Source organism: Anomaloglossus baeobatrachus, chromosome 5 (assembly GCF_048569485.1).
Source record: "Anomaloglossus baeobatrachus isolate aAnoBae1 chromosome 5, aAnoBae1.hap1, whole genome shotgun sequence".
NCBI lineage: Eukaryota > Metazoa > Chordata > Amphibia > Anura > Aromobatidae > Anomaloglossus > Anomaloglossus baeobatrachus.
This window is the reverse complement of record NC_134357.1, coordinates 538,504,400-538,530,530: the sequence shown is the minus strand read 5'-3', so window position 1 is coordinate 538,530,530 and position 26,131 is coordinate 538,504,400. Positions and strand designations below refer to the sequence as shown.

The 26,131-nt window shown below is 45.6% G+C and overlaps 1 protein-coding gene across 1 annotated transcript in view; it reads right to left on the bottom strand.

Annotated features, from left to right (window-relative positions):
* LOC142312196 (uncharacterized) overlaps window positions 1–16,523 on the bottom strand; it is a 61,945-nt gene extending 45,422 nt beyond the window's left edge. Inside the window, exons 1-6 of the mRNA XM_075351097.1 lie at window positions 16,379–16,523; window positions 16,070–16,249; window positions 15,864–15,987; window positions 15,683–15,780; window positions 15,395–15,485; window positions 13,047–14,171 (exon numbers count right to left, since the gene is read on the bottom strand). Coding sequence (XP_075207212.1) covers window positions 13,047–14,171; window positions 15,395–15,485; window positions 15,683–15,780; window positions 15,864–15,987; window positions 16,070–16,249; window positions 16,379–16,456 — 1,696 coding nt within the window. The 5' untranslated portion in view covers window positions 16,457–16,523. The remainder of the gene's footprint in view (window positions 1–13,046; window positions 14,172–15,394; window positions 15,486–15,682; window positions 15,781–15,863; window positions 15,988–16,069; window positions 16,250–16,378) is intronic.
* Window positions 16,524–26,131: the final 9,608 nt, after the last annotated feature.

Genomic DNA, 26,131 nt, shown 5'->3' with positions numbered 1-26,131 from the left:
CACAAACTGATATGCTAATTCTTTGTGACGATCCGTTTCGGAGCCCAAAAAACGGATCCTCACAAAACAATGCTTCAAACATAAGTACAATTAAACTATGAATGAGAGTAATGAACAACAGCTAGAAGTAAATTTAGAATTCAGTATGTGTGAGATGGAGCCACAGTGCTGTTCATGTAACTGAGGAACAAACAGATATTGCAACAGAAAAACAGCAAAATGATACTTTAGAATTAGATGATCTTGTTGAAGCTGCTTCACTTTCATCATATTCATAAGAGATAGTCTATAGCAATAGGGACATGCTGGAAATCTGATTGGAAAAGTGAGGAAATTGGTTATTGCCGCCAGAACCCCTAAAATTGATTCCATCTTGAAGAGACGTGCTGGGAAAGGGGCAATTGTCGATCAAGCCACTCGATGGGGCAGCATTTATTTAATGATTGAGCGATTACTTGAACTAAAACCATTTCTTATAGATATGGTGTACCCTCAGGTAACCGTAAATGAAGGTCAATGGACACAGGTGGCTGAATTGAAGGAAATGCTTAATCACCCATTTACCGTGACTAAAAATTACAAGGTGAGGATTTAACTCCTGGCATTTTCATAAAGGAGGGGAAGAACTTGCTATTTTGCCTGTCCCAAAGAGGTTTAATCGCAGATGGCATTTCTGCTTCAATGAAACAGAGAGCGAGACACAGCTATTGGAAAATAAAATTCTTCTGTCAGCTGTTTATGTGGACCCAAGTTATCGTATACTGCTTGATGATCAACAGCTTACTAAAAGAAAAGAAGCTCTGACTGAGGTAACAGTTAGGATGAGTGGCCTACAGGACTGCCAGGCACAAGAGGACTTGGGTCCTGACAGTTCTACTGCTGCCATATCTTCATCCTCATGAGATGAGGAGTTTAACTTTGACAAGTATTTGGATGACATGGAGCAGCAAAGCACTGCTGCAAGGAAAAAGATTTCACTCCATCTCCTATAGCAAGCAGATTGACCATATTTCAGCAAATTTTTTCACTTGTTCTCAAATAATAGAAAAATTCAACCGTTAATCAAAATTGACTGTGCATGAGGCAATTCCTTTATACCCGGAAATTGTTAGAGATGTTGCCCATGTGGCTTTGCCTCCAACCCAAGTTACTGTAGAGAGGTTGTTCTCTAGCCTTAAAATTATTAGGTCAGATTTGAGATCACCTATGAAGGAGGATCTGATGGAGACAATTCTATTTCTTAGAACAAATTCATAGACTGCACAAATGTTATTTAGACTGCACAAATGTTATTTAGTATATTTTTGTTGAAAACTGTTTTTTTTGCCACTTCTATAGTTTATTACATAGTGTTAAATATATATATATATATATATATATATATATATATATATATATATATATATATATATATATATATATACAGTTAGGTCCAGAAATATTTGGACAGTGACACAAGTTTTGTTATTTTAGCTGTTTACAAAAACATGTTCAGAAATACAATTATATATATAATATGGGCTGAAAGTGCACACTCCCAGCTGCAATATGAGAGTTTTCACATCCAAATCGGAGAAAGGGTTTAGGAATCATAGCTCTGTAATGCATAGCCTCCTCTTTTTCAAGGGACCAAAAGTAATTGGACAAGGGACTCTAAGGGCTGCAATTAACTCTGAAGGCGTCTCCCTCATTAACCTGTAATCAATGAAGTAGTTAAAAGGTCTGGGGTTGATTACAGGTGTGTGGTTTTGCATTTGGAAGCTGTTGCTGTGACCAGACAACATGCGGTCTAAGGAACTCTCAATTGAGGTGAAGCAGAACATCCTGAGGCTGAAAAAAAGAAAAAATCCATCAGAGAGATAGCAGACATGCTTGGAGTAGCAAAATCAACAGTCGGGTACATTCTGAGAAAAAAGGAATTGACTGGTGAGCTTGGGAACTCAAAAAGGCCTGGGCGTCCACGGATGACAACAGTGGTGGATGATCGCCGCATACTTTCTTTGGTGAAGAAGAACCCGTTCACAACATCAACTGAAGTCCAGAACACTCTCAGTGAAGTAGGTGTATCTGTCTCTAAGTCAACAGTAAAGAGAAGACTCCATGAAAGTAAATACAAAGGGTTCACATCTAGATGCAAACCATTCATCAATTCCAAAAATAGACAGGCCAGAGTTAAATTTGCTGAAAAACACCTCATGAAGCCAGCTCAGTTCTGGAAAAGTATTCTATGGACAGATGAGACAAAGATCAACCTGTACCAGAATGATGGGAAGAAAAAAGTTTGGAGAAGAAAGGGAACGGCACATGATCCAAGGCACACCACATCCTCTGTAAAACATGGTGGAGGCAACGTGATGGCATGGGCATGCATGGCTTTCAATGGCACTGGGTCACTTGTGTTTATTGATGACATAACAGCAGACAAGAGTAGCCGGATGAATTCTGAAGTGTACCGGGATATACTTTCAGCCCAGATTCAGCCAAATGTCGCAAAGTTGATTGGACGGCGCTTCATAGTACAGATGGACAATGACCCCAAGCATACTGCCAAAGCTACTCAGGAGTTCATGAGTGCAAAAAAGTGGAACATTCTGCAATGGCCAAGTCAATCAGCAGATCTTAACCCAATTGAGCATGCATTTCACTTGCTCAAATCCAGACTTAAGACGGAAAGACCCACAAACAAGCAAGACCTGAAGGCTGCGGCTGTAAAGGCCTGGCAAAGCATTAAGAAGGAGGAAACCCAGCGTTTGGTGATGTCCATGGGTTCCAGACTTAAGGCAGTGATTGCCTCCAAAGGATTCGCAACAAAATATTGAAAATAAAAATATTTTGTTTGGGTTTGGTTTATTTGTCCAATTACTTTTGACCTCCTAAAATGTGGAGTGTTTGTAAAGAAATGTGTACAATTCCTACAATTTCTATCAGATATTTTTGTTCAAACCTTCAAATTAAACGTTACAATCTGCACTTGAATTCTGTTGTAGAGGTTTCATTTCAAATCCAATGTGGTGGCATGCAGAGCCCAACTCGCGAAAATTGTGTCACTGTCCAAATATTTCTGGACCTAACTGTATATATTATATATATATATATATATATATATATATATTGTGAACGTTGCTTACCGCAACCCGGGGGTTTTACTCGCTTGCTGCGATGCAGGGTAGCTTAGGCATACACAGGCAACACAGTCTCTCTCAAAAATGCAGCAGTTTATTAGTAACCAACATAAACTGCCCTTCCAAAACACAATGAAGCCTCTCCTGGCTGAAAGGAAAAGGTAAACTAAACACCTTCACATACCGTGGGCTTCAAGTCCATTTAAATGTCCATAGTGAAGGTATGGCTGTCTCCCCAGGAGACACGGATTTCTGGTCAGTCTTTGTAGCGGACCGCCCGCTCAGGTTTGGACACGAAGAGTGTCAGAGTGGAGCTCCCTCAGCCTCCACACACTCAGTTCCAGATGGTTGAAGGCAACCTACGCTTCCTTAGGCAGGTTCCTTCCAGAGGCTCCAACCTCTCTGAGAGGTGCTCCACTGCTCCACATGCAGTGCTTCTAATACACTGCTCCAAAACACACACACTGACTCCATGTGCCAAACAAGCTAATTAAGACCTGTGTCAGACACACCCATAGGCAAGGGTATGTGGATTCTCCAGACCGCACAGCACACAGGCATTATTAAAGGGAACCTGACCCTTATATCCAGAAACAAGCCTTTGTGGAACTACAAGTCCCATAGCAACCTCTTCAGTTTAATATCGCAGCGACCTTCTCCACTGCGACATATAGCGACCATTTACCACATTGGTGGTCGCTACCTCACATATCCCCCCCCTCTGTTCAAACTTGTAGGGTTGAACACTCGATACCTTACAGGGGCCTCGAGACGGGGCATCAGGGTCACCTTGCCCTACCAGTTGAGAGGGCCCACTTTGACAACCTTGAGCTCCAGTTCTCGACATACCGTCTGTCACCAAACCCTTCACAGGAAACCCACTTCTCAGACACGGTCCCTGGTCAGACCTATCTCTCCATGACCGTCTCAAATGGTCAGTGTGGTAGTGAGACACTCTCTTAGTCGTAACTACTGTGCGGCTCGACCCTGCGCTATTCAGTCCACAAGAGGGGCTACTGTTTGGGTACATCAGCCCTGAGGTTCTGCCATAACTAGATCCTATGAATTCTCTGTGTCCAGATCGATATTGGGCTCTTCTTTTAGGACATCTTCGTCCATTGCTCCGATTGTTCACTTTCTCAATGCCATCTTTGGCTAGAGACATGTCCCAAGCGCCACTCTTTCCTTCGGACATTGTCTTAGAGGGCTTAGAGTATTCAGAGTCTGTGCTACAGCCCGATGTATAAATAGGTCCTCTAAAACCTTGGCTCCTTTTACTACAGGACCTGCTTCCTTTGCCATCTGAAGCAACACAGTCACCAGGTGGACCGCACTTCTTTGGGTCCTGGCCCGAAAGCGGTCGTGACCTCACACTAACTTGACAAAGTTTCTCAGCAATCTTCTGTCTTTCAAGATTCAGTTGCTTTAGTTCTTCCAGGTATCCCAGTCGGTATTCTAGGAGAACTCGTATATTTTCAACACACTCTTTTGTTCCCACAATGACACAGGGAACCATACTGACTTCACAGAGTATCCTGGCTTCATTATGAATATTAATTCTTACTCTCGTCACACCGGACGTATCAACCATCTCCTGCATGACTCTTCCATTTCTTCCAATCAGTTTCTTGACCAGTTCTCTGGGCACTTGTGTGACCTCCTCCACAAACTCCAACAACCTTCGAGCTGTCTTGACTGCTTCTGCAGTTTTCCCATAGATTCGAAATGTTCCACTGTTTTTTTCCACTTCAATAGCTGTAATACCTGGAACCTTCCTGGCTTGCTGAATGTTACTTCTCAGCGCTCTTATTGCAAGCTCAATTAATGATTTCTTCACAACCACCACTTCCTGAAACGCTGCGGTGAGCCGCTTCATATGCTCCAATTGTCTGGTGTCTTCTTCCATCTTTGTAGAGATGAGCCACTTCGTGCGAAGACACTGTAGGTGCATGCCACTCAGGATAGCCACCCGCTTCTTTGTGACATCACTTACAGAGCACACCACCAACCGACAAGACTCTGGGGCAAAGTACACTTTATAGGCTCCTACTGCCTTCTGAAATCTCTCATGCACCTTCTCACTGGCACAGGCTTCTCTTAAGTCTTCCGGCACATCTATCAGATACTTGAAGACTGGTCTGCTTCCTTTACTTTCAAGGACACTACACTATTCCTGAGGTCTCTTGCCTCCTTCTATATTCTTCACCAAAGGCTTCACCTTTTGAGTTGCACCCTCCTCGGACTCAGCCCCAGCCTCAGAGCCTTTGGGTTTCAGGCTCTTAGCTGAGTCAATCTTCTTGTCTGCGGTCTTGGTCTTACCCACCAAGTCAGTCAGGCTCTCAGCTTCTGATGAGACCTCACGTCCAGACCTCACCTCTTCTTCAGAGGCTCTTACACTTTTACAGCACCAGCTGTGTCTTGGGACTTCACTGCATTCCCTTCAACTTCCTCTTGGGTCTCTGCAGTGTCATCCTCTGCCCTCGCTTGGGAGTTCACAACATCGCCTTCTACCAGGGTGTCACACCCTTCACCACAGTACTCTGTTCCTCTTAGAGCTTTGGGGCTGTATTCACTGTTATCCACCCTAGCACTAGATAGTTCATCGGTCTGCTCACCATGACCTTTGTGGATTTTTCTTCCACCAACACTCTCTAGGATGTCATCTCTTACAGTACTTTCCAGGATTTGATATCCTATAGTGCTTACACTCAACAGACCATCAGCTTCACACTGTGAAATCATAGGGGACACCACCAGTACTTCCTTGGTCGGCTCCTTTTCTGCGTTTTCACCCTGCTGATTTCTGTTGTTACAATGTGTCAGTTCCAGCTCAGACTCATCTTTCTTTGGCATGATTTTGCTGTCCGACTCTACATTAGCGGTTGATATCGGCAACGTACCTTTCTCAACCTTCTCTGCACACTCAGATTCTGGAAGGGAATCCACACTTTGGGCAGAAATACACGACACTGTCTATCTGGACCATATTGTCAGAGGTTGTAGCTTGCTCCGCCCCTCTGCGCCTCTTGCGCCTTCGGTGATGGGAGGTTTTCCCCTCTTTGCTCATCAGTACGTCACTGTACTCATTTGTCACTTTAGTAAAGTCAGTGTCTTTACTGGAGTCATCGTCAGTCCCCCTGGTGTTCTGGACTAACAAGCCCCCACTTAACCAAGTGTTGAACTCCCTGTCTGGAGCTATGCCGTTTTTAACGGTCACACTATCCTTTGTTACTGTAAACGTCAGATCCCTAAGGGGGGCACGTCCATCTCTTTCTTTGGTTACCCCTAACTTAGTACTGTCACCTCTAGTAGGCACGGTCTTCCCCTTATTACATAATATTATACTACTAGGAACACTTTCAGCCTCCCGCTGTGATAGGGCTTCCTTTGAGCCTTTCCGGCTTTTACACAAGCAGCTGGCCATTTCCGCCATCGACCACAAGTCCTCAAAAAAATTAAAGTCCCGGCCTATTATAATGGGATGCGGTAAGTCAGGCACTACCCCAACATTAACGGGTCCTAACACCCCATCCATCTCAACAACCACTCGGGACCGTGGATACTCTCCAATGTTCCCATGTCTGCAGCTGGCTTCCATCCTTCCAAGAATTGGGTAGTTATCGAGCGTGGCCCTCACCAGGGACACCAAGCTCACCGAGTCTACCAGCCCAGTCACACATTTGCCATCAACTTCCACAGAACACAGACGTATCTTCTCGTCAGCCGGGCAGTCTGTACCGCAGACCGGACACGCATAGCATGAACACCATTGTCCTTGGCTACTGTCCATTGGTGCCACTACACCTTCGGATTTGGGATGCTCCGCACCTTTTTGTGTCACCACTGGTTTCTGGGACCCCGCCCCCTTTTGGGTAATCACCCCTTTCCGGGCCTCTGTCCACATTTGGGTAACCACCCCTTTCCGGGACTCCGCCCCCTTTTGGGCGACTACTCCTTTCCGGGCCTCTGTCCCCTTTTGGCTAACCACCCCTTTCTGGGACTCCGCCCCCTTTTGGGGTTTCTGTGGCTTCCTTGCAGTGTCTTTAGACCCTAGTTCACACAGTTCCCCTTTATCTCGCTGGGCACCATGTGTTCGTACTGGCCCCAGAAGGGAGTTCATCAACTGGTCCACTGCTGCCACATCGGTGCGCACTGACGGCTCCTGCTGTCCACGCACAAGGAACTGGTACAGCTCCTCCATAGCGTCCATTTGTGCACCCTTCATGCTGAAACAAGAAAACAAACAGGAGGGGCGCTCCAATGGGTAATACCCATTGGTCTAAAGAGGGGGGGGGGGTTAGAAAACCACTAACCTTTCCAGGTTGTACCGCCCGTACAACCAGGATCTCCAGCCTGTGGTGTATCACTGCTCACCAAACAGGGTTTCGCAATTCCGGGTTGGCCTGGAACCTCCAGTCACTGGTCTCTCGCCACTGCAGCACGGAACCCCGCAGACCTGCTGATTCACCGCCAGCAGCTGGAGTACGCTGTCCCTGTTCGTGGACCCGCCGATCCACCGCCAGCTGCTTGAGTGCACCAACACGATTTTCGTGGACCCGCCGATCCACTGCAGACAGCTTCGAAAATTGTTTTCGTGGACCCGCCGATTCACAGGCAACACTTCCTTGCAGTGTGTAGACAGCAGAAACAAAAAAAACAAAAAACCTTCGTGGACCCGGCTGATCCACAGGAACAACACCTCTGCAGTTGCTAGACGTGCTGCCTGGATTGCTGCCCGCAATCTAGCACCATGTGTGAACATTGCTTACCGCAACCCGGGGGTTTTACTCGCTTGCAGCGATGCAGGGTAGCTTAGGCATACACAGGCAACACAGTCTCTCTCAAAAATGCAGCAGTTTATTAGTAACCAACATAAACTGCCCTTCCAAAACACAATGAAGCCTCTCCTGGCTTAAAGGAAAAGGTAAACTAAACACCTTCATATACCGTGGGCTTCAAGTCCATTTAAATGTCCATAGTGAAGGTATGGCTGTCTCCCCAGGAGACACGGATTTCTGGTCAGTCTTTGTAGCGGACCGCCCACTCAGGTTTGGACACGAAGAGTGTCAGAGTGGAGCTCCCTCAGCCTCCATACACTCAGTTCCAGATGGTTGAAGGCAACCTACGCTTCCTTAGGCAGGTTCCTTCCAGAGGCTCCAACCTCTCTGAGAATAGCAGCCTCTTTACCTGCCTGAGGCTGCTCCACATGCAGTGCTTCTAATACACTGCTCCAAAACACACACACTGACTCCATGTGCCAAACAAGCTAATTAAGACCTGTGTCAGACACACCCATAGGCAAGGGTATGTGGATTCTCCAGACCACACAGCACACAGGCATTATTAAAGGGAACCTGACCCTTATATGCAGAAACAAGCCTTTGTGGAACTACAAGTCCAATAGCAACCTCTTCAGTTTAATATCGCAGCGACCTTCTCCACTGCGACATATAGCGACCATTTACCACATTGGCGGTTGCTACCTCACAATATATATATATATATTTATATATATATATATATATATATATATATATATATATATATAGAATCTATATTACATAGTGTATTACATATTTACAATTTATTGCAGTTTTTTGTGTTCTAAAGTTGTATTCCAATAAATATATTTTATATTCTATCGAAATATCTTGATTATTGTATCATAAAAATGATTAAATGTCTGATGTTCACATTGTACTACAATACATTTTTCACTTAAATATAAGCAATATATGTGGGAGTCGGAGTCGTGGTGTCGGTGCAAGGGAAATTGAGGAGTCGGAGTCGCAGGTTTGGCTTACCGACTCCACAGCCCTGATGGTGTGGTGATATTTTTCCCTTGTATGTGGGTGTATTCGGTCACTATGTAGTGATAATATGTTGTTTGGTCACAGTGTGGCGGTATTTCTACCTTGTATGTGGTATTATTGATCTTGGTATAGTGGATTGGGTTGTGTATGGAGGACACTTTTTCTCTCAGATATCAATATGGGGAAGATTCTTTATTTCCAGGAAAGAGTAAATATTTGAACATTTAACCCCTCCCTTTCCCGTGACTATTACAAATATGCACTTACAGAGGTTTTCCGCTCAACACAAATAATCACCTGTTCTAAGGCCACATGCACATGTTGAGTATTTGGTCAGTATTTTACAGCTGTATTTGTAGCCAAAACCAGGATAAGTATAATAGAAATATGGCACCACTTCTACATTTGTCACCCACTCCTAGTTTTGGCTTACAAATACTGATATAAGACCAAATACTGAAAGTGTGAATGTGGCCTAAGGATAAGTGATAACGTATTCATCAGTGGGGGTCCGATTGCTGGGACCTTCACTGATCGGCAAAATGTGCAACTTTTATCCCTATTACACTGGAGCTCATGTATGACTCAACTCCTGTTCCATTCATTCCCTCAGTGGCTGCCACGTGCTGTTCTTGGCCTTTTCTGACCATCCCAAAAAGGATCCGACCTGACGCTGCATTTTATAATGGGGATATAAGGGCCCTGTCAGGTATAAAAGTTCCACATTCTTCCGATCAGTGCGGTTTCCACTGGATTCCACCTATTAAGAAGTTATCACCTACTTAACCTGTGGATCAGGGATAACTTGTTTTCACCAAAGAATCTATTTACTGCAAACAACTGTAATTGTGCATCAGTTATTGTGTGCGCACAGAAGATGTGCAGGAGCCGCCTGTGTTTTACAGTCAATGTTCCACTATAACGGGGATAATGGCTAACAGGTATTTACATATAGCTGTAGGGTGTGCCCCTAGAGTCAATTCCCCCTGTGGGCCCCAAATACCCCAGTCCACTGGGTATACAGAAAGAAATCCATTTTCAATGGTGGAGAAAAAGTACTATACTTAGCACAGAAAGACATGTAAAAACATGGATCCAACCAGACGATTCTACAAAGAAGGAATTGATTATAGATGTAAGTAGTGATTTGAAATATGAACATGTTTATTATTGTAACAAAGATAAAGACACTATTCCGACATGGAGACTGTGGAAAGATACTATAATGACTTGTAGATCACTGAGAATGGGAGATACAAAGAAGACGGGAAGAAAAAAATATATTATTTTATGAGGTTTGCATATCCATATAGTATGTATCTATATATCTACACATATATTATTATTATTATTATTATTATTTATTATTATAGCGCCATTTATTCCATGGCACTTTACAAGTGAAAGAGGGTATACGTACAACAAATCATTAACAGTACAAGACAGACTGGTATAGGAGGAGAGAGGACCCTGCCCGCGAGGGCTCACAGTCTACAGGGAATGGGTGATGGTACAATAGGTGAGGACAGAGCTGGTTGCGCAGTGGTCTACTGGGCTGAGGGCTATTGTAGGTTGTAGGCTTGTTGGAAGAGGTGGGTCTTGAGGTTCCTCTTGAAGCTTTCCACGGTAGGGGAGAGTCTGATGTGCTGAGGTAGAGCGTTCCAGAGTATGGGGGATGCACGGGAGAAATCTTGTACACGATTGTGGGAAGAGGAAATAAGAGAGGAGCAGAGAAGGAGATCTTGTGAGGATCTAAGGTTGCGTGCAGGTAGGTACTGGGAGACTAGGTCACAGATGTAGGGAGGAGACAGGTTGTGCATGGCTTTGTATGTCATGGTTAATGTTTTGAACTGGAGTCGTTGGGCGATGGGAAGCCAGTGAAGGGATTGGCAGAGTGGCGAGGCTGGGGAGTAGCGAGGGGAGAGGTGGATTAAGCGGGCTGCAGAGTTTAGGATAGATTGGAGGGGTGCAAGAGTGTTGGAAGGGAGGCCAGAGAGCAGGAGGTTGCAGTAGTCGAGGCGGGAGATGATGAGGGCATGCACTAATGTTTTTGAAGATTCTTGGTTAAGAAAAGCACGGATCCGGGAGATATTTTTGAGTTGTAATCGGCATGAGTTGAAGAGGGCTTGGATGTGTGGCTTGAAGGATAGAGCAGAGTCGAAGGTTACTCCAAGGCAACGAGCTTGTGAGACTGGGGTGAGTGAGCAACCATCAAGTTTGATGGAAAGGCTTGTTGGAGGAGGTGAGTGAGGAGGAGGAAAGACAATAAACTCTGTTTTGTCCATGTTAAGTTTTAGGAATCGTGCAGAGAAGAAGGATGAAATAGCAGACAAACATTGTGGTATTTTGGTTAGTAGAGAGGTAATGTCAGGTCCAGAGAGGTAGATCTGTGTGTCATCGGCATAGAGATGATACTGGAAGCCGTGGGACTCTATGAGCTGTCCCAAGCCGAAGGTATAGATGGAGAACAGCAGGGGTCCAAGAACTGAGCCTTGAGGGACACCGACAGATAGGGGGCGAGCTGAGGAAGTGGTGTGAGAATGGGAGACGCTGAAAGTTCGGTCGGTTAGGTATGAGGAGATCCAAGATAGGGCCAAGTCTGTGATGCCCAGAGATGAGAGAATCTGTAGTAGGAGGGAATGGTCTACTGTGTCGAAGGCAGAGGACAGGTCCAGGAGGAGGAGGATAGAGTAGTGTCGCTTGGCTTTGGCGGTTAGTAGATCATTGGTGACTTTGGTTAGGGCAGTTTCGGTAGAATGATGTGGTCGGAAGCCAGATTGAAGCCGGTCAAAGAGGGAGCAGGAGGAGAGGTATGAGGACAATTCAAGATGGACATGCTGTTCCAGTAGTTTTGAGGCGTAGGGGAGAAGGGATATGGGGCGATAGTTTGACACAGAGGATGGGTCAAGGGAGGGCTTTTTGAGGATGGGTGTAATAGAGGCATGTTTAAAGCATGAAGGGAATACACCACTTGCTAGTGATAGGTTGAAGAGATGGGTTAGGGCTGGGATGAGGACTGCGGTGATGTTGGGGATGAGGTGCGATGGGAGCGGGTCCAGTGCACAGGTGGTTAGATGTGATCTTGAGAGTAGAGTGGAGAGATTGTTTTCTGTCATGGTGGAGAAGCTGGATTTGGAGGAAGAGGGATGAGTAGCTATGATGAGGGGCTGTGGTGATTGTGGGCCAAAGCTTGCTCTGATGTTGTCAATCTTCCGCTTGAAGAAAGAGGCAAAGTCTTCAGCTGAGATGAGAGGAGAGGGAGGTGGTGCCGGAGGACGGAGGAGAGAATTGAAAGTGTTGAATAGCTGTTTAGGGTTGTGAGAGAGAGAAGATATGAGGGATGAGAAGTAGGTTTGTTTTGCAGCAGTGAGTGTGGACTTGAAAGTGGTGAGGGACTCTTTATATGCAATGAAGTGCTCAGTGGAATGAGACCTCTTCCATCTGCGCTCAGCAATTCTGGAAGCCCGTCTAAGTTCTTTAGTCTGCCTTGTGTGCCAGGGTTGCCTGTTGATTGTGCGGGTTTTGGTGTGTGTGAGGGGGGCAGCTGATTCGAGAGCTGCAGAGATTGTAGTATAGTACATAGTACATATATGTTTCCTCCCATGTAAGTTGTTTTTAATGGTCTACAACATATAATTTTCTAAACCATTTTTTACCTTCACCCCTGTGTAAGATCTTTAATGTTTAGGTCTATGTCATTTGTGGGTAAAACTTCTCACACTCTGAACATGAAAAAAGCTTCTCTCTTGTGTGAGTTCTCTGGTGCTTATCAAGACTTGATTTATCTGCCCAACTTTTCCCACATTCGGAACATAAATATGGCTTCTCCCCTGTATGAGTTCTATGATGTTTAATAAAAGTTGATTTATGTGTAAAACATTTCCCACATTCAGAATATGAAAAAGACTTCTCCCCTGTGTGAATTCTCTGGTGACCAATAAGCTATGATTTCTGGTTTAAATATTTCCCTATTCTGAATATCAAGATTGCTTCTCCCTTGTGTGAATTTTCTGGTGTTTAACAAGATTTGATTTATTTACAAAACATTTTGCACATTCTGAACATGAAAACGGATTCTTCCCTGTGTGAAATGTTTGGTGTCTAATAAGACTTGACTTATCTCCAAAACATTTTGCACATTCTAAACATGAAAATGACTTTTTTTGTGTGTGAGTTCTCTGATGTTTAACAAGACTTGATTTCTCTGTAAAACATTTCCCACATTCTGAACAAGAATAGGGCTTCTCCCCTGTGTGAATTCTCTGATGTCTAACCAGATGTGATTTATCTATAAAACATCTTCCACATTCTGAACATGAAACAGGGTTCTCTCCTGTGTGAATTCTCTGATGAATAATAAGATATGATTTACTTGAAAAACATTTCCCACATTCTGAACAGGGGTTCTCCCCCGAGTGAATTTTCTGGTGTTTAACAAGAGTTGATTCATCAACATAACAATTTCCACATTCTGAACATAAAAATGGCTTCTCTCCTGTGTGAGTTCTCTGGTGTCTAACAAGATGAAATTTATTTGCAAAACATTTCCCACATTCTGAACATGAAAAAGGCTTTTCCCCTATGTGACATTTCTTATGTTGAACAAGAACTGATTTTTCTGCAAAACATTTCCCACATTCTGAACATGAATAAGGCTTCTCTCCTGTGTGAAATCTATTGTGTGTAACAAGATTTGATTTCTTTATAAAAGATTTCCCACATTCTGAACATGAAAATGGCTTCTCCCCTGTGTGAGTCCTCTGGTGTCTTATGAAAGTTGATTTATCTGTAAAACATTTCCCACAATCTGAACATAAATATGGCTTCTCCCCAGTGTGAATTCTCTGATGTCTAATAAGGACGCATTTCTGATTAAAATATTTCCCACATTCTGAACAAGAAAATCTTTTCTCCTTTGTAGGAATTTTTTGATGTGTAAAAAAAGACGTTTCGAGGGGATCACTTTTTCCATATTCTGAACAACAAAATGGTTTCTTGGCTATAAGAGAGCTTTCATTTTTAATGCCACCCATTTTGGGACTTTTCTTTTCCATAATAGTCTGTGATGAATCAAGATATAGGACCTGGTTAAATGGATCTGATGATAGATATTTGCTGTGAAAGGATATATCTGGAATAATGACATTCATTTCAGTTATAACTTGTGTGCTATCAAGCTCATCTGATTTAAAAATTGAAGATGTCAGTTGTCCCTCTGATCTCCTGATGCCGTCATCTGCCAAGAATAAAACAGATTATTTTTAAATATCCTTAAAAGTAATATTTTTCTACTGTTTCTGTATAAAATATCCATGGAATTTGCAAGTTATGTAGCGAAATTCAATTATACCCCAACACAAAAACAGTTCACAATCTAAAAGTAGACCACAGAGAAGAACCATTAGAGCATGATGTGCGACCCTCTTTGTTCTTTTTGTGGAATAAAAAGCCACCAAAAAATGTTACATAACCCAAAAAGATACCAAGAAAAACACCATTATTCTCCGTTTTCCCTTAGGGATTTCTCCATTTGGATAATATTTTTCTTCAAGTGATATTCTAAAGGGTGCTTTACACGCTATGATATCGCTAGCGATAGCTAGCGATGTCGTGCGCGATAGCACCCGCCCCCGTCATTCGTGCAACATTTGGTGATCGCTGCCGTAGCAAAGATTATCGCTACGGCAGCGTCACATGAACATACCTTTTCAGCAACGTTGCTGTGACTGCCGAACAATCCCTCCTTCAAGGGGGAGGTGTGTTCGGCGTCATAGCGACGTCACTGCGGCGTCACTAAGCGGCCGCCTAATAGCAGAGGAGGGGCGGAGACAAGCGGCCGGAACATGCCGCCCACCTCCTTCCTTCCTCATTGCCGGTGGACGCAAGTAAGGAGATGTTCGTCGTTCCTGCGGTGTCACACATAGCGATATGTGATGCCGCAGGAACAACGAACAAACAGTGGCATGCACCACCAACGATATTATGAAAAGGAGCGACGTGTCAACGATCAACAATTTTTGACGCTTTTGCGATCGTTGATCGTCGCTCCTTGGTGTCACACGCTGCGATGTCGCTAACGGCGCCGGATGTGCGTCACTAACGACGTGACCCCAACGATATATCGTTAGCGATGTCGCAGCGTGTAAAGCACCCTTAAGTTGACAGCACATTCTTGGTACATTGTCATTTGGATTTGCATTATACAGATATGAGCCCCATTTCAGGGTCTAGGGTGGGTCCTTTGGGATATGAATTCTGTCATAAACAAATAAACCTCCAAGAGCAAGACAGCGCCCAAAGTAAAGGGGGCAGTTTGGCGGGTGGTTGGGAGGTGCATGCAATGGATTAACAGCAGAATGGTGACCACTTTATTGTGATATGTCTGCACTACACCAACGATAAAGCAGCCACAGCCGGGATAAATCTGTGACCTCTATGCATTTAGTGGTCACTACTCACCTGGGGAGTCATATATGGGAATGTCTTCTTTACTCCGCTCATCACCCCTCACATATGTCTCTGTAGTATTAATATGGGTCAATTCTTCACCCTGGAACAAATATTGCGAAAGTCACAGACAGATGGAGAAGTCCCATCTATGATCAGCTCTAATCCTGCCATCTCCACCGCTCTCATTACACAAGTATAAAATATATAATATTGGAGGATAAAACAAGACTTAACACAAGACCTTCACAACCGCCTACACATCATAGGAAGATTTCATGGCACCTTCTCTCCATCTACCTGATGATCCTGAGGAACATTGGGATCTTCTTGTTTACAGTCCTGTGGAAGAAGAGGACGGGGACATCTCTCTAGTGTTGTCTTCTCACTGGATATAACTGGAGGAGACACATACAGGGACTAAATTCATTCTTTATATACAGATAATTATAGGCCATGTGTATGTATTCCTGTCTATTACCTGATGATGTGAGGGGCTGGGGAACCTCCATCATGATGTCCTTGTACAGATCTTTGTGTCCTTCTAAATACTCCCACTCCTCCATGGAGAAATAGACGGCGACATCCTGACACCTCATAGGAACCTGACACATACAATGATACCGTCATCCCCCGATCCCTTCATAGCGTTACTGTATAATGTCGCAGCATTCCCAACAGTGTCACCTCTCCAGTCAGCAGCTCAATCATCTTGTAGGCGAGTTCTAGGATCTTCTGGTCATTGATGTCCTCATGTATCAGGGGGTGAGGTGGAGGCCCCATGATTGGGTTCAAGGGTCTTCCCCATCCCTCAGACACAGGGGCCTGACAGTGGTCACTAGAGGTCTTTTTCACTACTGTATAATCCTAGTTATGGAAAGACACATTAATAAATTTCACTACAGACATTTCCAGAGTCCTCACCTCTCCAGTTCTGTCCATCTGTTATTCCCATAGATAAGAATGATGTAATGTGACGTCATCAGAATCTCTCACCTCTCCAGTAAGGCGGAAGAGGATCTCTAGGGTGAGGTGTAATATCCTCTCCACCATCTTTTCCTTGTCCTTATCCATCCTTCACGGGGCTATCAGGAAAATCCCTTATATAGAAGATCTCCACCGAGAGGATCCAATAGTGTAGGAACCTGAATAAGAAGAACATGAGCCGATGTAAACCCATGCTCAGTCGGTTAGCATTCCTTGATGAATAATTACTTCCTATTGATGGACTTAAAAAGGACATTTTTGTGTACTCAACGTAAAATGTCTTCCTTGGAGCCTTTCATTGGGGGACACAGACAGTGGGTTATATGGTGTCTCCAGGGGAGGCTTGACACTAGATTTTCAAAAGTGTTAGCTCCTCCTCCCACAGCATATACCCCAGCTAGGCAGGAAACTAGCTCAGTTTGGTATAAAAGTAGTAGGAGAATGGTAACTAAAACCACAAGGGCGGGAGCTGTGTCCCCCAATGAAAGGCTCCAAGGAAGACATTTTATGGTGAGTACACAAAAATGTCCTTTCCTTTCTCGCCTTTTCATTGGGGGACACAGACAGTGGGACGTCCAAAAGCAGTCCCTGGGTGGGAACTGAACTATTAACAGTGTATAACGTCAGACTAAGAGCTGACTAACGACTGCAACTGCAGTGAACATATATCAACACTGTCAAGAAACCGAGCAGTGGCCACTTATAAATGGGCCACTGCTGCCTGAAGGACTTGTCTTCCAAGAGCAGCATCCGCGGAGGCATGCGTATGCACTCTGTAGAATTTTGTAAACGTGTGCACACTGGACCAGGTAGCGGCCTTGCAAAGTTGGGCCGCCGAGGCCTGATGGCGGATAGCCCAGGAGGCACCCACTGCTCGTGTAGAGTGGGCCCGCACAGATTGAGGGGGAACGGCACCTCGTGCTTTGTATGCCTCACAGATGGCAGTCCTGATCCATCGAGAAATCGTGGATTTAGATGCCGGGTTGCCCTTCTTGTGTCCTACTGGGAGGATGAAAAGGGCATCGGACTTGCGCAACGGCACTGTTCTGGAGATGTAGATCCGCAGAGCCCTGACAAGATCGAGATTGTGAAGGGCTTTCTCAAAAGGAGTGGACCGGGGCCGGGCAGAATGACGGCAACACAATGTCCTCGTTCAGGTGGAAAGAGGATACGACCTTCGGAAGGAAGGCAGGGGAAGGCCGAAGAACCACCTTATCATGATGGAATATCAGGTAAGGTGAGCGACAGGACAGAGCTGCCAGTTCGGACACTCGCCTGATAGAGGTGATAGCGACTAAAAAGGCAACTTTCCAAGATAGTCGTTGAAGAGAGATTTCTCCTCTCAGAGGTTCGAAGGGAGGAAGTTGAAGAACTCCTAGAACCAGATTCAGATCCCAGGGATCTAAGGGGTGGCGATAAGGAGGGACCAAATGCGCTACCCCTTGAAGAAAGGTACGGACCTGAGGGCGAGAAGCCAGCTGCTTCTGGAAAAAAAATCGACAAGGCAGAAACTTGTCCTTTAAGGGTACTGAGAGCAAGACCCGAGTCCAGACCGTCTTGCAGAAAGGCAAGAACATTAGGGATTGAAAAGTTCAGGGGTGACCGACCATGACGGTCACACCAGGAAAGATAGGTCTTCCAGGTCCTGTGGTAAATGCTGGCGGAGGAAGGCTTCCGAGCATTAAGCATGGTATGAACTACCCTGGAAGAAAAACCCGATCTGGCTAGAATCAGGGATTCAAGCGCCACGCCGTCAAATGCAGCTGTGCTGTATTCTGGTGGAATATTGGACCTTGCGACAGAAGATCCGGGCGGTCGGGAAGACGCCAGGGGGTGTCGCTGAGAAGTTGGAGGAGCTCTGGGTACCAGGCTCTCCTGGGCCAGTCCGGAGCCACGAGGATCACCGGGATTCCCTCCGCTTTGATTTTGTTGATTTCTCTCGGAATGAGAGGAAACGGAGGGAAGATGTAGGGAAGGCGGAACTGCGACCATGGAAAAACTAGAGCATCGGAGCCTAGCGCTAGCGGGTCTCTCGACCGCGATATGAAGGGACGTTTCTTGGCATTCATTCGAGACGCCATGAGGTCCACATCCGGGAGCCCCCAACGAAGAGTGATCTGATGGAACACTTCGTCGTGGAGGGACCATTCTCCTGCCGTAGACCTTGCCTGCTGAGAAAGTCTGCGGCCCAGTTGTCTACCCCTGGGATATGGACAGCTGAGATGATGGGGATGTGCTTCTCTGCCCAACGAAGAATCTTGGATACCTCCTTCATCGCTGCCTTGCTGCGAGTTCCTCCCTGACAGTTGATGTAAGCCACGGCCGTGGCATTGTCTGCAGAGAACGCTCGGAAGGAGACCAGCGTCCCTGAACAGTGTGGTGGAGAAACACCGCCCCCCAGCCTATCAGGCTGGCATCCGTCGTGACAACCTGCCAGTGGACCGGGCGGAAGGACTTCCCTTGAGACAGGAATGAGACTTGAGTCCATCAGACGAGGGAGCTGAGCGCAGACCGAGACAGGCGGACTGACCGGTCCAGGGAAGCTGGATTCTTGTCCCAGGAGGATAGAAGATCCAGTTGTAGAGGGCGCAGATGGAATTGGGCAAAGGACACGGCTTCTATGACCGCCACCATTTTGCCTAACACTCTCATTCCGTTCCGAAGGGATGTGTGACGGCGAGATAGGAGGGATTGGGCAGCCCGAATCAGGGAAGCCCTCTTGTCCTCTGGAAGGAAAACCCGGGACTGAGCCGTGTCTATCAGCATACCTAGGAAGGTGATGCGCTGATGACTTGTTGAAGTTGACAAGCCACCCTAGCCTTGACAGGGTGTCCAGGCAAATCTGCACGCTTTCTGAGCAAACGTGAGGAGAGCTGCCCTTTGACAAAAAGGTCGTCCAAATAGGGAACGACCAGGATGCCTATGGGGTGTAAAATGGACATGACGGCCGCCATGACCTTTGTGAAGACCCGAGGCGCAGTAGCCAGTCCAAAGGGAAGGGCCCTGAATTGGAAATGATGTTGTCCTACGGCAAAGCGAAGGAACCGTTGATGAGAGACACATATGGGAATGTGTAAATAAGCATCTTGAACGTCTATGGAAGCTAGGAATTCTCCAGGTTCCATGGTGGCTAGTACTGCTCTCAATGATTCCATTCGGAAAGTTCAAATCCGTACGAATTTGTTCAGCCGTTTGAGGTCCAAGATAGGGCGGACAGAGCCATCTTTTTTGGGGACGACAAAAAGGTTTGAATAGAAACCTTTGCCGCGCTGTTCCAGGGGCACTGGAAAGATAAAGTTTGCTTTTTGTAAAGAAGCTATGGCCTGAATTAAGGCCTGGTTTTGCGTCTTGGACTTTGGGAGACGAGAACGCAGAAACCTGGTGGCCGGCAGGGAATGGAAATCGATCTTGTAACCCGAGGTGACGATTTCTCGAACCCAGGCATCGTGAGTATGTACTAGCCAGATATCCCAGAAAAGCAGAAGCCGCCCTCCCACAGGAGTCGGATCTGCGGGATACCTGGCGTCATGCTGAGGGGGCCTGTACCGAGCGAGGTCCTTTGGATTTCGGCTGCTTGGTGGGAAGCAGGCCGAAAGGACTGCCTGCGCCAGGAAGATTTTTTGAAATTTCTGGCTACAGGCCGCTTTTGTGGTAGAATGGTGCTTTTACCACCCGTCGCCTCAGATATGAGCTTGTCCAGGGATTCACCAAAAAGACGAAGACCCTGGAAGGGAAGTGTGGACAGGGACTTCTTGGAGGCACTGTCCGCATTCCAGATCTTTAGCCACAGAACCCTGCGGGCGAAGACAGCATTGGCTGCCGTTAGGGCTGACCAGCTGGCTGCATCTAGAGAGCCGTGAAGAAGATAATTAGAGGCTAGAGAGAACAAATCAAGGATCTCAAGAGCCTCTGAAGGAATATTGCAAGAGCAAAGCAACTTGCGCAAGTTCCTACTCCACACACTCATAACTGTCGCCACCCATGTCAAGGCAAACGGGGCGCAGAGAGGAGCCTGAAGCATGGAAAATAGATTTGACCGCAGCATCAACTGCGCGGTCGGACGAGTCCTTGAGAGACGCGGTGTCTGAGTCAGACATAACCGTGTGTTTAGCCAGCCTGGATACTGGCGGATCCACAATGGGGGGTACCGACCAGGGCTTAACCATTTCCGGGGGAAAGGGATAAGCGAATGAAGAGGAGTAATTTTTATTAAACCTCCTATCAGGGTGATCCCACCATTTAGATACGATTTGATGAAAAATTGGATCCTGGGCAAAGGACTTAGGAGGCTTCTTGGCTCGCTTGATTGCCGACTGAGAAGTCGGGTCCGAGGGCTGAAGATTGACAGCCGCTATCAGAGTGTCTTCCATATGCCTAGACTCAGAAGGGACATCCGAATCAGAGTCAGAGTCTCGGGAATCGTGACTACTAAAGGTCACGGAGCCTGAGTCAGACTGACCATCGTGTGAGTAAGAAGAGGCGGAGCGGTCGCAATGGCGCCTTTTGGAGACAGCCTTTTTATGTACTGGGGATGATACACCAGACGCAGGCGGGCTCCTCTGAGGGAGCTGAGCCGGGGGAAGGCTGTGGGAGTCTGTGGAAGGCTGAGATATCTGAGTGGCCAGGTCATCTAACCTTTTAGACATCAGAAGAGCCCATGCAGGGATAGCCTCATCAGACGGGGGTGCTGCCTGAATGGCGGCCGGGGCCGAACCCACAAATTGCACGACCCCCTGGTCCGGCAACGCCTGTTGTGACATTGTAGTAGGGGCATCGCAGCCTCGGCAAAGTGGATAGCTTCGACCATTGGGAAACTAGCTTCCACAGGTGGTGCAAGCATAGTACAGGTCCATAGAGGATGCCTGGGAAGCTTTATCACCCTTGCGGTTTTTACGCATGTCAGCAACAAACGTATAATTATACTGTGAGCCTTTAGCAGTATTACACTACTGTGGGTGAGGAGCTACTAGCAGTATTAGAAAGGGACTGCTATACAGAGCTGGTATATACCAATAGCAAAGTGGCATACACTGCCAAACAGTCAGTATATACCTGCAGGCACAGTCAGTATATACCGCTAAAAGCTGATATACACCGCCAGCCAGCAGGCATACACCGCTAGAAAGACAGCGATATACCACTGAACAGAGCGGTATATAGTGATGCAGAGTTGCAGAGCCAAGGAGGCGATCTCACCAGAGTCTGCTCCCCACGTGTAATGGTGTCCAGTGTTCTCTGGCAGCATGGAGGGGAGAGACGGCCCACTAGAGGGAGCGGCTTCTGGAGCAGTGGAGGGGGCGTTGCTAGAATGCAGGCCGACGCCGGGAGCTAAATTAACAATGCTTCCCCGGGATCACGGCCTGCATCGCCCCACCGGCGCCTTCTCATGCGGCGGTCTGGATGCAGGGGACTCAATCAAAATAGTAATAATTCTGGCACACTGAAATAATTCATGACATGTGGAACATTTTTTTGAATGCTGAATCAATTTTTTATTAGTGCAAAAGGTGAGGATAATTCATCCAACGTTTCAACCGTATCACTTCGGTCGTTATCAAGGATCAAATTATCTATATCAACAATGCGAAGATATACGCTCAATAGTAAATGGACATCGCCATTTGGTGTAATGAGATCAAAAATTGCGATCCTCATGCACTTGTCAGTTGATAATGAGAAAGGTGGCTGAGGGGCTGAGGCCCTTACTACAGGGCTGGAAGCAACATATATTTATGGTTGTTTCTGGATTGCTGGGCAGTAAACCACAGGTAAAGAAGGAACTAATGGGAGTAATGTAATTCCCTCACTGAGTGATTCTCAGTTACCTCCAAGTAACCAATGCTTTTTGCAGTGCTTTTAGAAAATAGCCGTCAGGCACTATTAACATGGGGAAAGAGAGCACATGTCTCTTTAAGACTCTGGAGAATATGAATAAGAACTCAATGCAGAAACTGCCAGGTAGAGTATGTAGGGAAGAATCTTGTGCTGCTGGTATAGGGTACGGGCCCCTGGATAGTGTGCCTAATAGCAGGGGCCCGTACCCTATACCAGCAGCACAAGATTCTTCCCTACATACTCTACCTGGCAGTTTCTGCATTGAGTTCTTATTCATATTCTCCAGAGTCTTAAAGAGACATGTGCTCTCTTTCCCCATGTTAATAGTGCCTGACGGCTATTTTCTAAAAGCGCTGCAAAAAGCATTGGTTACTTGGAGGTAACTGAGAATCACTCAGTGAGGGAATTACATTACTCCCATTAGTTCCTTCTTTACCTGTGGTTTACTGCCCAGCAATCCAGAAACAACCATAAATATATGTTGCTTCCAGCCCTGTAGTAAGGGCCTCAGCCACCTTTCTCATTATCAACTGACAAGTGCATGAGGATCGCAATTTTTGATCTCATTACACCAAATGGTGATGTCCATTTACTATTGAGCGTATATCTTCGCATTGTTGATATAGATAATTTGATCCTTGATAACGACCGAAGTGATACGGTTGAAACATTGGATGAATTATCCTCACCTTTTGCACTAATAAAAAATGGATTCAGCATTCAAAAAAATGTTCCACATGTCATGAATTATTTCAGTGTGCCAGAATTATTACTATTTTGATTGAGTCCTACTTTTTCTGGGCACCTAATTAACGTAACTGTGAGCCAGACATATTCGCTTACTAATTGGATGCAGGGGACTGACTCGTCGTCTCCCTACCTGCTCTTGCTCCGTCTGAAGATGCGTCGGTCCTGGGATGCGGGGATCTCGGGGACGCATCTTCGGCTCAAGGCTAGCAGGTACTCGGTTCTGCCTAGCCCTCTGGAGCTACCTCTGTGAGGTACTTCCAGGGAGCCTGGAGGGTTACACAGACCCGACCACTTGGGCGCGAGGGAAGACTGACGGCTTTTGCACGCCAGGTTTCCTCTGCCCGTACACGGGGGGAACGAGAGTGGCAAGGCACCCTGGTATTGCCCCTATCAAAAATAGAATGAATAAGAAAAGAAAAACAAAATAAAAAGTAAAAATAAGCTGGGCTGAGGCACCTCTGGTGGAGCTCAGTCCAGACATGTCAGCCTCCCTGCTGACACTAAAAAGAACTGAGCTAGTTTCCTGCCTAGCTGGGGTATATGCTGTGGGGGGAGGAGGAGCTAACACTTTTGCAAATCTAGTGTCAAGCCTCCCCTGGAGACACCATATAACCCACTGTCTGTGTCCCCAATGAAAAGGCGAGAAAGGAAGCTTGATTTTTAACTCCTCATTTGCTGTGGTCAATAACGACTGTCACATGCAGGTGGTTACGCAGAGCATTGCATCTCACTATACTATCACACTGTGTCATCTATTACCATTGTAGCCAGCAAAAATAATGAAGGTTTTGGCTCTCTGAAAGAAACAAAATAATAATTTAAGAGTGGGGGAGGGGGTTGAGTGACCTCCGAAACAGATGACGTTGGATCAGAGAATGATCCAGGATGTCTGATTTCGTACTGACGATCCTTTTGTTCTTGGCGAGCTAAGTCTTGACAGTGGAGTTTGATGGTCTATCAAAGAGACCGTACAGCAAAATGCTCCCGTGTGAGGGAGTCGAAGGCAATAGTTATTGGCCTTATACTATTTATTGAACAATAGGAGGATGAAGCGTCCAAATCCATCACTGTTTTTTCCAAAGATCTATTCAAAGATACTAATGAGGTGCTTGATGCCCTTCGTGTCATCAGTTAAATACCTATTTTCCATCCAAATTAAATAATTTTGTAACCGGGATGGAGAGATACCCCTCAACCAGATTACCAGCAACTCAGATAACGATGAAGAAACCAGAGGACAAAGAGTTAATGCTGAATCAAGGATTGTTTATTGAAAATTGCAATAAAGTGCAATCGTACATGAAAAGTAAGAACAAGAGGAGGGATATGGCATTAAAATAAAAGGTCCCAAATCATCCTGCAGTCTGCATGTACAAATGTATAAGTACAAAAGAAAAGTGAAATAATGATATTTGCAGGACAATGAGAAACCCCACACGAAAGGACTCTGGGCAAAACACAAAAACGGTTAAGCTGAGCTGCATGCAGGAAGAGGTATACAGATTATATGTGAACAAGTAATTACTGCATGCAGCCCAGTAGAGGCAAAAGTGCAAAATATCAAGAAACAGATCAAAGTATTTACCTAAGTAGGAGTGAGGCCCAGTGTCTAGAGTGGTGTACCCCAATGCACGTTTCACAGTCTACGGGGTCACATGCCGCTTCATCAGGGGGAAGAAGGAAGTGGTAACACCATTACTAAGTTCAGCACTAAAGTTTGCCCGCCGCCGGAAGTACAAACGGCCATAGTAACCTCCTACATAGGTGGTCAAAGAATGGCACCTGCGCACCCGCGCCGCCCCCCCCCCGAACGCGAACCCGACCATCAACGCGGTAAAGCGCAACCGCTTTTGTGTTTTTGCCCAGAGTCCTTTTGTGTGGTGAAAAATATTGAAAAATATTTTATGGAACACAAAAGACAAAAAAAAGGTGAAAAATTAGTAAAGCAATCCTGTGGAAAAAGGTACTTAGATGGGCTTTTGCTTTTGGCTCACATTCACTATAGATTCCTCAATATAAGTTAAACCTCCAGTCTACAGATCAGCAAGGTGATACACTAGACAAGGCACCAGCGCATGGACAGGACTTTAGAGTTATGATGCTGCTTCAGGACTCTGATATCGTGTGAGGGCAACAGCATGATGACAGGGAATTGGTCTATCTGCGCTTTACCGGGATCATAGATTACATGAGATTACATTCTTGAAAAATTTAATATTACCAGTTATGTATATTAGATTTTATGACAGGGTATTGATCCAGGGAACTAGTCTGATTGCCGGATGTGGAGTCAGGAAGGAATTTTTTTTCCCCATTGGAACTTGTTTGCCACATTGGGGTTTTTTTTGCCTTCCTCTGGATCAACATGTTAGGCTACGGGTTGAACTAGATGGACTTAGAGTCTCCCTTCAACCTTAAAAACTATGATACTATGATACTATGAAATTATGAGAGTCATGGATTAGGTGATAATATGATGTTTTGTTTTTTTAAATAAAATAAGCGGCATGACTATATGGGCATCAAGTATGGCAGATCCTGATACATTTCGTAAGGAGACGTCGGTGAATAGCCTGTTACATGCGTCCTCGGCCCATTTGCCAGCAATTATTAGGGCCGTACCTATAGGTCAATTTCTCAGAATGAAGAGGGTCTGTTCTTCGGACCCCTTTTTGAAAGATAGGCAGGGGATCTCTCCCAACGTTTTAAGAACAGAGGCTACAGCGCAAGAAGTATTAGGTCAGGATATGCTAGGGCCAGGGCCACACCCATAAGTGATCTACTCTCAGTGACTACAAAAACCAGTATCAAAAATCAAGATATTAGGTTCATTTCTACATACAAAAACCAATGGGAAGACATTAGGCGCATTCTAACCAAACATTGGTCAATTTTAACAACTGAACCGACACTTAAGAAAGTCTTGTCTGAACGTCCCTTGATAACTGCGAGAAGGGGGAAGAACCTTAAAGATCTTTTGGTTCATTATTATTATTATTATTTATTATTATAGCGCCATTTATTCCATGGCGCTTTACAAGTGAAAGGGTATACGTACAACAATCATTAACAGTACATAACAGACTGGTACAGGAGGAGAGAGGACCCTGCCCGCGAGGGCTTACAGTCTACAGGGAATGGGTGATGGTACAATAGGTGAGGACAGAGCTGGTTGCG